At 36.5% G+C, this 12,130-nt stretch overlaps 1 protein-coding gene across 3 annotated transcripts; it reads right to left on the minus strand.

Annotated features, from left to right (window-relative positions):
- Positions 1 to 143: 143 nt before the first annotated feature.
- LOC111298033 (protein SCAR2-like) lies at positions 144 to 8,039 on the minus strand. 3 transcript variants are annotated; one of them, XM_022892722.2, is made up of 9 exons: positions 7,674 to 8,039; positions 6,757 to 6,920; positions 6,025 to 6,148; positions 5,800 to 5,929; positions 4,910 to 4,971; positions 1,131 to 4,794; positions 967 to 1,053; positions 755 to 859; positions 144 to 618 (listed from the first exon to the last, which is right to left on the minus strand). In XM_022892722.2, the coding sequence occupies exons 1-9, from the start codon at positions 7,826 to 7,828 to the stop codon at positions 565 to 567; spliced, it is 4,545 nt and encodes a 1,514-aa protein (XP_022748457.1). In that variant the 5' UTR covers positions 7,829 to 8,039; the 3' UTR covers positions 144 to 564. The 3 variants fall into 3 exon arrangements, with proteins under 3 accessions (XP_022748457.1, XP_022748460.1, XP_022748462.1); XM_022892725.2 differs by lacking the exon at positions 7,674 to 8,039 and adding an exon at positions 7,047 to 7,602; XM_022892727.2 differs by lacking the exon at positions 6,757 to 6,920.
- Between the last annotated feature and the right edge of the window lie 4,091 nt (positions 8,040 to 12,130).

A 12,130-nucleotide genomic window follows, 5' to 3' on the forward strand; every position in this document is an offset into this window, starting at 1 on the left:
CCATTTTCATGAGTTTTCCTTTACGCTGCTGAGAAAAGGTACTGATTGATTTACAAAGCCACGAAAAATATGTTTATTCCAACCAAAATTGACTATTGAGCCCATCAGCAGTCACATCCATTCCAACACAAACACCCCCCGCGGAATTAATTATCAAACTACATATCAAAATTTATATTTACTGATTTTTCAAAAGCAATTTACACCTTTCCAGATCTTCAAATAATATTAAGACACGGCATTCGACTGGCAGTGCAGTGGAACGAGGCTTGCACGCTGAGCCATGAAACTCGGTTCTTCTATAAGCATTTCACCGCACATTGGATTCCGACTCCGTGAACATATAGCAGGGCAAGTGCCGGTGACTAAGTCCCCATTGTGTGAGTGAGATACACGGGAAAAAAGTCAGAATATTATACACCAACAGAATGAGAATGTCGAGGAAAAGAATACACCAGTGACTAGACCAAAAATATTTTTCCTATTCACTAAGACGGGGAAATTAATTGGCTCAAACATTTTGAAGAAGTAACCACAAAAAATGTGCCATTGCGTAAGATCCTTTCAAGAATCGCTCCAACCATCTTCATCATCATCTTCGTCACTTCCAGCCAATGCCTATTTGAACATAGAACATATATATATATATATATATATATATATATATTGAAGATGAACATAGCATATTTTAAGCATTTTACACTCATAAAAATGGGGAAAAAAGAGAAACAAAAAGACAAGGAGAAACATAAACCTGGCGAATTGCATTTGCTTTCTCGAAGATTGCTGCAACTTTTAAGTTGGTTTTAGGACCCTGAATGCTGGGTCTGGTCACCACTGCAGGCTTCAAGTTGAAGGACTGTAGAAAGCCAAAAAAAACCAGCCCCTCAGTTTATCTAACAGATGCATTTCCCACATTTAAAAGAGAAGAAAAAGAATGTCAACTATTAGTGGAACTGGTCTAACCTTGGCTCTTATCTGTTCCAGCAATGAATCTCTTTCATCTATCTTTGGAATGATTGGATGTCGAACCTGCTCAGTTACCTTTCTCAACTGCAGAAAATTCAAACTGTTACTTCACAGGAAGTAAAGCCATACCGGAAAAAATTGAAATGCAAGGCTATAATTACCTTGCTTTTGCCATGAGCAGCAACAGCATCAATAAGAGGATTGCGAGGTCGAGGAAGTTTAATCGTTGGATTCCCATTTGAGTTTCCATCTTCAACAACTGGTAATAGAGCAAGTGTATTTGATGACCATGCTGCTTCTCTCTCTGAAGTTGACAAATTGTCCTGCAGAGTTGTATGTGATGCCAATGCAATTTCTTCCTCAGGAGATGTCAAACCATGCTGAAAGATGGCATCTGATGTCTGTGCAGTTTCTCGTGCTGAAGCTGCCAAACCATGCTGAGGCTGCTCCTCTTCCTTGACTGGAAACAGCCCTTCTACGTTGGCAGGAAGATCCTCTGCTACCTTGGTTCGAATCTGTACCTCTCTCTTAGTTGGTGGGGGCAGAGATATATCAGGAGGATTCTCATGTTCTCCCTCAGAATTTTGTTTGTGGTGCTCACCTTCTAAACCTGTATCCAGTACAAATTGGTTTGAAAGATATGTTGTTTTCTCATCTGAGGATACAGGAATACGTCTACAAGCTGTATCAGTAGCTGGCATAGGCAAGGAGCAACTGGCTTCTACCCTATCACCCTCCATAGCAATGGAACCACATTCAAGGCTTTCAATGGGTATTATGGCTAATGTCAAATATGGGTTTGAGTGTGTTCTATTTAAACAGGCACCATTATATTGGCTATTAGCATTGTAATCAGCAGTTGGCGGGAGAAAAGAAAAAGGACAAGGCTGCATGAAATTAGCAGCCAATTGATCAGACACATTACCAGACTTCTCTTCACCATCCAAGACAGGTAAAAATGGGTTTCTAGACAGTTCAATCCCCTTCTCTAATGCTGATAAACCAAATTGAGCTTTCTCGTCAGTTCTGTATTGTGTTATCATTGGGAATGACTCTTGACCATGTTCAACCAATTCTCTTTGTGCAGCTGAAGAAACATGTTGAACTCTCCCTATCCTCCACTGCATCGGAGGAAGAGGGGGCAATGGTGGCATTGCCTCCATACTAACTTTAGTTGGCTCAGACTGCAGGACAAAGGCAGGATGTATAGGATCTGATGGATAACTTGCTTGCTTATCCTGCCTAACTGATTGTTGTGAAACCTCTAATGAAGGTTGACTTGAAGAGCCTTCTTTGGAATGTTCAAAAGACGTTTGTAAGCATTTTTCCTGATCAACATGATCCAGAGATGGTATCTGATTGGACACGGGATTTAATGAATTTGAACTATCTTCAACTGTATGCAGGCTTCCCACATCATGTTGATTAGTATGGAAGTCTAATGACTGTTCTATAGAAGTTTCTTTTTCAGATAGGTAATACGTAGGTGAAGACACCACTTCTTCCCCACTGTCCATCAGATGACTCAAATATTTCGATTCTGAGTCTTGATCACTCAATTCCAAAGAAGATGGTGCAGTGGTTAAATCAATGAAATTCAAACTATTTTTAGTTAGCTCAGCCAGAGAATCATCCTCTAAATTGGAATTGTTGCAAGTGACTGATTTGCATGAAGTGGAATCTATATCTGCTAGAGCACCTTCCACTTGATTTCTTTCTTGTCGTGTATCTAACTCTATAAGACATACTTGAGAAATAACCTCATTAGATTCCAAAATTTCCTGACATAGCTCCCCATCACCAGAAAGAGACTCTTCCAAATTCATCAGTTTTCCAGATAGAGAACAAATCAAATTTGAAGACTGAAAACTAGTATTATCAACAGCATCATCAAAGTCAGCAGAACCAAAAGCAGCAATGGAAACTGCTGCAATACTTTCAGCATGAACATTTTTAGTTGCCAGATCATCTAAGCCCACATGATCCTTGAGGTCCAAATTATCATTGCAATGAGATGGAAGATCAAAAGGGATAGCATCCCCTTCCACTGCATTCACACTGCAGGTAGATTCCCTAGTTTCTTCCCCCTCTGCAGCATCAAAAAGTTCATCAACATTTTGTTTCTGTTCAGAATAAGAAGATCCTATATCTGTAGGGTCAGCTTCAAGTTGTGTATCATCGTGTAATATGTCTGAAAACTGCCGTTCATTAAAGCCACAAGTCTGTGAAGTCTCCACCAAAGGAGTCATACATTCTGAGTTGAGACCAGCCTCTAAAGTATCATCATTGACCTCCGAAGATAAGTTGACAGGCTTCATAACATCCAAACCTTCAGGTGATAGTATAATACCTGAACTTCTTTCTACTTCTGCCGAAGTTGAAAAAGGGAGTTGCTCCTCTGTTGGTTGAATAACAGAATTTGGTGAACCAATCATTTGGTTGACCGAATTTTCAGCACAACTCTCTTCAGAAAAAGCTGCTTTAAGAACTTCATCTAAAGGATCATTAGCACTTCTCCTTTCAGGAGCAAGCTGTAATATGTTTGATAAATGTAGGAAAGCATCAGAAGAGACATTTGTGTCTCCACTGTCTAACTCATCCACTGGATGGCTTTCAGAAGAAAGACTGATCAAAGAAACCTCCTGTTTCTCAGAAGAATCAACCAAAATGACTTCTGAAGAATCAGCCAGATATTTTCCACCATCACTGTCTGACAAATCAGAAAACTTTTTGACACCATTAAAGCACACCTCATCAAGCTGTGGTTCCGGCAAAGAAACTTCCATTGAACTTGCTTGATCCAACAAAATGTACGTTGAATTCAAATCTTCAAGACATGAACTATAAGATGCTTCTCCAAGATCAGCAAGCCTGCATTCACCAAAAAAGGTATCTTTTGGTGACAAAACCTTATCAGAACTGGAACATTGCATCTCTGAACATGCAGGAAACTGAATGGAGGGTGCCTTGACAATCTCAGTAACACTGTTTTTATCAGAAGGGAAGACTCTAGCTGCTACGTCACCATCTGATGGCACATCTTCAGCCAGATTGTCCATAGTATCAGAGTAGGAAAAACTAGATCTTCCTTTCTTGAACAAGCAGTTTCCACCATCAGATGCAGAGGAGATCCCAACTGATTGAGAATCTGATGAATGGGCTTGGACCTCGAGCTTTTCCTCATTTGCATCAGAACCCGTTCGATATTTTCCAAAATTTATGAAGCCAATATCATTTTTAGATCTGAATTCATTGTCTGTATCAATTTCAGACTCCATGCTAGTAAGGGCATCCATGTAATTGTCAACCTCACTGGCCATGTCATCAGAATGGTCCCCATCTATGCTGCATTCTTTTCTGCCTTCTCCATCTACTATCATTTCCTTTTCAATTGTTACTTTATGAAGGGGAAGGAGAATTCCATCTGTGAAATTAGCTGTTGGATCAGGCATCTTCACAATCTCTCTATCGATGACTTCTCCATTCAACTCTCGTGTGGATGGTTTCAGGACAACTCGTGCAGAAGGTGAAGAACTTGAGGTTTCCTTTCCTTGTGCAGACTTTTTCACAGGACTCACTGCACTAATTTCATGCCAAGATTCACTAGAATTATCCAATGTCGATCTCACAGGTGGTGGAGTACCAGAGGTCTCACAAACCGCTTTACACGCCAGTGAAGGAGTCTCCAGGAATTTCTCCATGTAACTTTTCCCAGATTTTGAGTCAAGAGGAGATTCATTTAATTGCCTTCTTTTCAGTTTTACAAGACGAGCAGGGTCATTGTAAGCATTCTCAATACGCTCCTCCAAAAACAGCTGATGCAATCTGCACTATTAGAAAGCAATTCAATCACCAAGAAACCATATTAAACCTTTAATCATGCACGCTTAATCAACTAGGAGAAATATCTAAGGCAAAGATGCAGAATTCGAGGACTCACTTGGCATGTGATGTTGTTGCAAATTCTGGAGTATCTCCATTACTCCAGCGTGATCCTTTCTTCTGCCAGAAATAAAATATCAGAGACTATAAGGACACAGGCAAAAACACTGTATAGCGCAGCTACCCGAAAATAGAGAGAAAATTCCATGCTGATTGCTAAAACCATGATGCACCAAAAAGTTACCATTCGATGCCAGCCTTTTTAACCAAATAGTTTCACTTTATTGATATAAGAAAGGAAAAGGAATGTTTCATACCGATGAGAAGAAACTTAATTAGTACTTTGATAATATTTGCCCAAATCACTCCAAATGCAACAAGTGCACCTCAAACCGAGTAGGGCCTGAGATATGAAGTGTGCTGTTCACATGAAAGCACACGTCACAATCAAATATTTTAAGTTTGACACTAAAGCTAATCTCCAACCCTCCCACGAGTCTGCACAAACACAAACTCATGGATGCCTATCATGAACTGAAATCGAAAAAGGGTAATTCAACCATAAAAGAAATATTTTTCTCCAGTGAAATTAAAGAAACTGGTCTAATTAAAATTATTGCTAGGGTGAACATCAGTATTTTCCAGGCAGGCTCAAGGTTTTCCATTAAGAGGTAGAAACTTTTGCTCATAGTACAGACCTATCTCTCCTATCTCTCAATCTCTGCAATAAATGGGATAAACTGCAAATTGCTAAAATAACTGCCAAAAAAGAAATCTAATCAGATACCTTCCATGAAAAGTTGAGGGGATAAGTGGCACAGTGACTGAAAATTCAATTTATCAATACTATCGATGGGGTCATTCATACATAGCCTCCCCCCAAAAAAAGTAATAAATAAATAAAGGAGTCACATTTCTGTTTTCTTTTCTTTTTTTTTCCATCAGTACCTTAACTTTACGGGCTTTCTTTTCTCTCTGAACTTCTACCAGTGCAATTCCAGGGAAAGCTGATTCTGATTTAAAGAAAGACGGATCAGTGTAACGCTTTAAGCTTGCCCCAGCACCTGCGACATCAAATCTGGAACAATTCACAAATTATTAGAATCTTTATCATCCGAAAGAAAATTCCTTGCAACAAATTTACTACAGTTAAGATCAATAAAGTAATCTTACTTGTCCAAAAGGAATAACCGTGGTGGGCCCCGACATTCCTCATAAGAATCCAGCACACAGTAAGGTAAGTCTCCTCGAGTGATCAGATTATGTTCAGTGCGCAGATTAGGATGCCAGTCAACACCTGCAAAAACATAATATATTTATTGACCAGCTTAGCAGATAATGCCTTTGTGCATGAAAACTCCAATATTCTATTTCAGAACCAAAAAAAAAAAATCACTAATTACGTCCATCACTGAAAGCTGACTCATCATAAGCCATGATCACAGTTCCCATTTCATTCTTGCATACCAAACATGAGTATTGGAATGCAAACTGAATCCATGCATGCTAATTCCATGAAAACTCCACTGGGAAAAATTCATCAAAAGATGCTTCTTTTGGTTAGGTAAACAAACTTTCTCTTTACACTAGGTGGTGACAGCACATGAGGAAAGAAACTTGTAAATGCCCATACCGTTGGCACCAGGTACTCAACCCCTAGAAACTAATGCAGTTGTTTCAAAAACATATAGAACCAAGTCCCAATAATGCAATCATATGCAGAAGAAATACAAACATAAGAAACCAAAACATATGCCAAAGTGCCCCATTGTGACAAGAAATGATATCCAGAACCCAAGGATAAAAGTCAAATAGTGAATAGAAAAACACATTTTGTTAAGAACATGTACATAAATATGATGACATGTTAGTGTAAAAATGTGTTAGCAAGGAGTCGAATCTAACCTATATTGGTAAAGAATAATGAATGATTGGTTTGTGATAAAAAAGCCCTCTCAATGGAAGAAAACTCCGCCTCAAGTTGTAGGACTCGAGCCATTAGACCATGGCCTCTTGCAGCAGTTGCCATTAGCTCTTCATGCAAGTCATGGAATATCTCAGCAGCAAACCTTTATCAATTTCGAATGAAAGGCAATTTAAAAACAGACAGAAAGTGTTTAAGGAAAAAAAAATCAAATTTGCCATCAAAGTGCTACAACTCCAATAGAAATCTATAGTAAATGTGCCAGTCATACCATGAATCCTGGTCTATAAAGGAATTCCCGATATGCATAGTTGTAATTTGTGTAATGAATTTTTCTTCAAAAAAAAAGGATACACTTTAAATTGAATAGAAATTTCGAATTCTGAGTGCTAAATTGGTGGGTGGCACACGTACCAAAAAGCATAAAACGTTAAATATACCTAGAAACACACCGTTTGAAAAGAAATTTGATCACAAAAACAGGTGACCAATTTCCAAGCATGTCTCAGATTCGAATGGCTGGAGTTAAAATTCCGATTCGATACATATGAGAAAACTTTTAACAGATTCTGGTTATTTCTATAACTTCGACCTTAAAGCAAAAGAAATTTCGTATTAAGCAAACTAACTAACCAAGAAAATTTAACCAATCTGATTAGTTTATTGTAATTTTGTAAATTTAAAAGCACAGCTTCCAAACAGAAATCAAAATTTAACAGCAAGAATTCAGCTCCAAAAACATAAAATTCAAAGCCTAAAAGATTGATGAGCTGGCATATAGCGAAAATTGAAGCTAAAACCAGATAAAATCCCTCTCCCTACCCAAAAAAAAAAAAAGGAAAAAAACGACAAAAAGGAAGAGAAAGAGAGAGAGAGAGAGAGAGAGAGAGAGACTGACTCGGCGAGGTCACCGAGCTGACGCAAAACACCAACAAGGCCAGACATGGCGACGCCTTCAAGTAAAGCCTCAGGATCATCCTTGAAGGCCGCTCTATAGAGCTCCGGATCCGCCAGGCTGAACTCATTCCTTATCTGGTACCTCGTCAACGGCATATCTTTTCGTCTCTTCCAGCCAAAAAGAAGACACAAACCCTAAATTTCTGTTTCTATAGAAAAGAGAATCAAAATCTATCTTGATCTAGAAACCGCATTCAGTTGAGTGATTTTATATACGTTCTGTTGGCTCTTTGATTTTTTTTTTTTTTTTGAAGGAAATGAATGAATATGAATGAAGATACAGAGGAGAGAGACGTGAAGAGTGCGTGGGAGAGAGAGAGGGAGAGAGAGAATTTAATGGCCTTTTTTTTAATTTTTTTCTATTAGTAGACGTATTTTTCTTTTTTAAAAAGCGAGAGGTTTTTTTAATTTATTTTTTGGTGAGAAATGAAAAGGAAAGGAAACGGCAAGCATGCGTTGGTTGCGCGCATCGTGCCGGTTATAAATTATAATGCGCTCGTTGGCTGCCTTTAGGGTGGGCAAAATCACCCGAACCCGTCGGGTTTCGACCCGACCCGACCCCTTAGGGTCGGTTTTTTTTTTTTGAAAATCGGGTATCGGGTCGGGTAGGGTCGGGTAGAGTCAAAAAAATTTCGGGGTCGGGTTTTAAGCAAACCCGACCCTACCCGACCCGATATATATAAAAAATTTATTTTTTTAATTATTTTTTAAATTTTACATTTAATTATATATATTTTTATATATATTTAATTTTATATTTATATTTAAAATAATATTTTATTAATTTCGGGTCGGGTCGGGTCGGATTTGATTTTATACACTGTCGGGTCGGGTCGGGTTCGGGTATTAAAAATAAAAAAATTTTCGGGTCGGGTACGGGTACGGGTATTGTATATTTAAAATCGGGTCGGGTTCGGGGCGAGCAAAAACCCGCCCCGACCCGACCCGTTGCCATCCCTGGCTGCCTTGCAATTGGATTTTTTCTTTTTCTTTTTTTTTTTTTTTGTTGTAATTGGAAACTAGTAATTACATTTACATTTGGATTTTATTTATTTATTTTTAATTTTAGTTGAGGCTAAGGGCCAAGGCCAGTAATAAGATATCTCGGGATGTTGGTGGTCCTCCTCAATCCTCATAGCCCAGCTTTCTAAATAATTTGGGTTTTGGTTTGGGTTTCGGGTTTGTATGTAGAGAGAGTTTGGGAAATTGTAGGGTACATCAAGGTAGCTAGGCCTAGGCCTGCCAAAAAACCGTTTATCAGTGGCGATTTAGGTGATCCCGCCCTTCTCAACATCGATCACGTAAAAAGCTGTGTTTGTATTGTAGTGTAGAATTATAAAATCCTAAACAGCAAGTCTTGGAATAATGATTGCCATTGCCCCCTATTTTATTTATTATTAGGGTTCATTTAAGAATTAAACCAAAATAATAATAATAATAGTGTATTAGTGCAGCTGCTCTCTCGAAACAATAGTAATTAAGCTAGGTGTAGCAAGTTGACTATTGAACAGACGAAACAAATGTGGGATTGTTGCATTTTGGTTTCACTCACCCAATCCATAAGTAGTTTTAAGTTGTAAGTATTGTTTTTGTTTATTTAATTACTTAAACAAAAATGTATATATTTTACTAGGAGAGGTCCCACTCCCACATTGGCTTAACTTAGGGAATTAGCAGTTTTATATATTCACCGATCCGTCACTGTGTCAAGAGGAAGATGATTCCAAGTGATATATAATTTGTCTGTTATATGTATATATAATCATGTAATCTTTGCTTCGAAGCTTTGGTTGATGGGGTGGGAACTGGGAAGCTTTCGGTTTCAGCTGATGTATGTACATGTATTAATTGCTATAGCAAGCTAGCTAGTAGCACTTAGGCCTTAGCGGCAATCAAAACCCTTTCCAACGTTTCCATGTCCCAATTAAATATTAGCCCAATGTACAAATTTAAAATTAAAAAGAAAGAAAGAAAAGGATGAAAAATGATGGGCTGCATTGCAAGTCCAGTGGATGCACGTCATGTATAAATTGTGTCATTCTTCAGTTGCTAAGCAAAGTCTGAGTTTGTTAAATTGCCTTTGCCGACTCAATGTAGTTGCAATTGCAGCAGGAAATTAGCTTTCAGTTTAATGGTGATGGGGCCACTCCTTTATCCAACATATATATTCTCCTAGTTGTAAAGACATTTCTGTGTCACCAAACCAACCAAATATCGATGGCGATATCATATCATATGATACATCGTGTGTCTCATGTATGTAACTCAGTAGCCATGTAAACAGAGTCAACTCAGCAACCATACCATAAGCCATGCAACTTCAAGTTGACAGATCCTACCGAGTCAACTCGGTTGACATGCAAACAGCTATCTCAAGATCCAACTGGAAGAAGACGTGGTGTCATACAAGTCAAGAATGGACAGCTAACTAGGTTGACTGTCAAACAGCCAAAGGTTGATATTTTCTCGTACATGTATGTTTTACTTTGTACGAATTCTCTTAAACATTTCATATTCCAGCCTTTCCATATATTCCGTATAATCAAATATGAACAATATAAATATCACACTTTCTTTCACTCTAACTCAACTTGATCCTAGAGTATTTAAACTCATCTGTGTATAACAGTATAAGTCTCTTTAATATCTTTATATACATATTTTTTTAATGAAATAATAAGTATCAAAATAAATTACAATTATAATTAAATAATTCTTAATATACATCTTGTTCTTTCTTTTTTTTTTTAATCAAAATCCACCACCAATTTCAACCAACAATCGGCCCCATAATTAGATCAAATTTACTTATGATAAAACTTTAACTTTGAGTAGACATGATGTATTTGATTTCATAGATTTCATGTCATTTTTGTTATTTACAAATTTTGTGCTTGAATACTCTTCACATCAAGCACTCTTTTTTTATTCTCACGAAATTGCATTTGCCCCGCAATTTCTCATTGTTGCTTCCATCTTAATGCTAGTATTCCCTTTTTTGTAACACCACGCCACATATTTATATCAGGAAGGCATTATACCTAAACTTTCTGTGCCGTGAGAAGATGGTGGGGTGGGGCATCATCAGGCATATGGAATTTTTTTTTTTTTAATTAGTCTTTGAGGATTCATGTTCTTCTTTTTATTGAAAAAAAAAAAAAAAAACCCTACTTAACGGTTTTACAGACCGTGGATCAGATTGGGCTCTGAGAAAAAACGGAAGAACAATATATATATATATATATATATATATATATACACACACTATGGGCAGCTCACAGAATAAACAAAAATCACATCAATAGTCCATATGATAAAAAAAAAAAAAAAGTGTTATATCATCAATTAATTTGTAACTTTGTTCAAATTTAAATTTAAATTTTACAATCTGCAAAGTATAAGGACTAAATCTATAAATGTAATATCAAATAGTTAAAACACATTTATGACATTAAATTATGGTAAATTGTCAATAGAATATAATGCCTGATTGAAATTACTGAATGAGTCAAAAGGCTTTTCAGATGGATTGAAAGCATTTAAGAAGATTAAATGGTTAGAGGATTTTTTTTTTTTTGTCAAATATGAAAATGAATTACAAGCTTTAAAAAAATAGCGCTTGAGATGGATTTGATGTCGTTAATGCGATATCCTCTGATTTGTCGAGCTACTATTTTATCCCTATCCACCCCATCCCTCCATCTCCAAACATAAACAAATGTAATTTCTGTTTCGCATTCTTTTACATATAAGATTCTTAAGTGGTTCTTAAAAGTTTTCCTTAAAAATTTAGAGAATAATAGACAATACTAATGAACTTGTTAAAAATAACAATAATATACATGATGCATCTATGTAAATTTTGAGTCAAAAGTGAATACATTTAAATAATGATAGAGTTTTTATTATTAATTTTTTTCTACATAATCATTGAAAGCAAATAGAAGCTTCTATCTTTTGATCATTTTGCAATTAGAAGATCAATTCAGTGTCAAAATAGAAGTTATTATCTTTCCTCACTTGCAAAAGTTTTAGCTGAATCTATTAATTTATCATAACATATATTGAATTTAAGAAACATATATCTATAATATAAAATCTATAACAGGCTATATTATATTTAGCAAATTCACATCTAAAATGTTTCGTTGGTTCCTAAAGATCATAGCATTTAAAAAATAACAATGCTAATTATATTTAACTAACAAAAACTGATAGATTAATCGTGTAATTTGTCATTAACAAATATATACATAATCCAAATAAAACCAAATATCTATTGAATTCATTTTTAAGTTATCGATATAAAATTTAAGAGTTTCATAGCATGCATAATGTAGTACCGATAATTTTGCAAATCTGCATCAATATTTCATTAAGATGGCATAATTTAAAGTT

This window comes from Durio zibethinus, chromosome 12 (genome assembly GCF_047325235.1).
Source record: "Durio zibethinus cultivar Kanyao isolate XHJ-2024 chromosome 12, ASM4732523v1, whole genome shotgun sequence".
Taxonomy (NCBI): domain Eukaryota; kingdom Viridiplantae; phylum Streptophyta; class Magnoliopsida; order Malvales; family Malvaceae; genus Durio; species Durio zibethinus.

Excerpts from the sequence above, each read along its gene's own strand:
- LOC111298033 (XM_022892722.2), bottom strand. The coding sequence starts at position 7,828 with ATGCCGTTGACGAGGTACCAGATAAGGAATGAGTTCAGCCTGGCGGAT. Across the intron at positions 6,921-7,673 it reads CAGCTCGGTGACCTCGCCGA|GTTTGCTGCTGAGATATTCC; the intron begins GTCAGTCTCTCT and ends AAATTGATAAAG. Across the intron at positions 4,795-4,909 it reads GCAACAACATCACATGCCAA|ATTGCATCAGCTGTTTTTGG; the intron begins GTGAGTCCTCGA and ends CTAATAGTGCAG.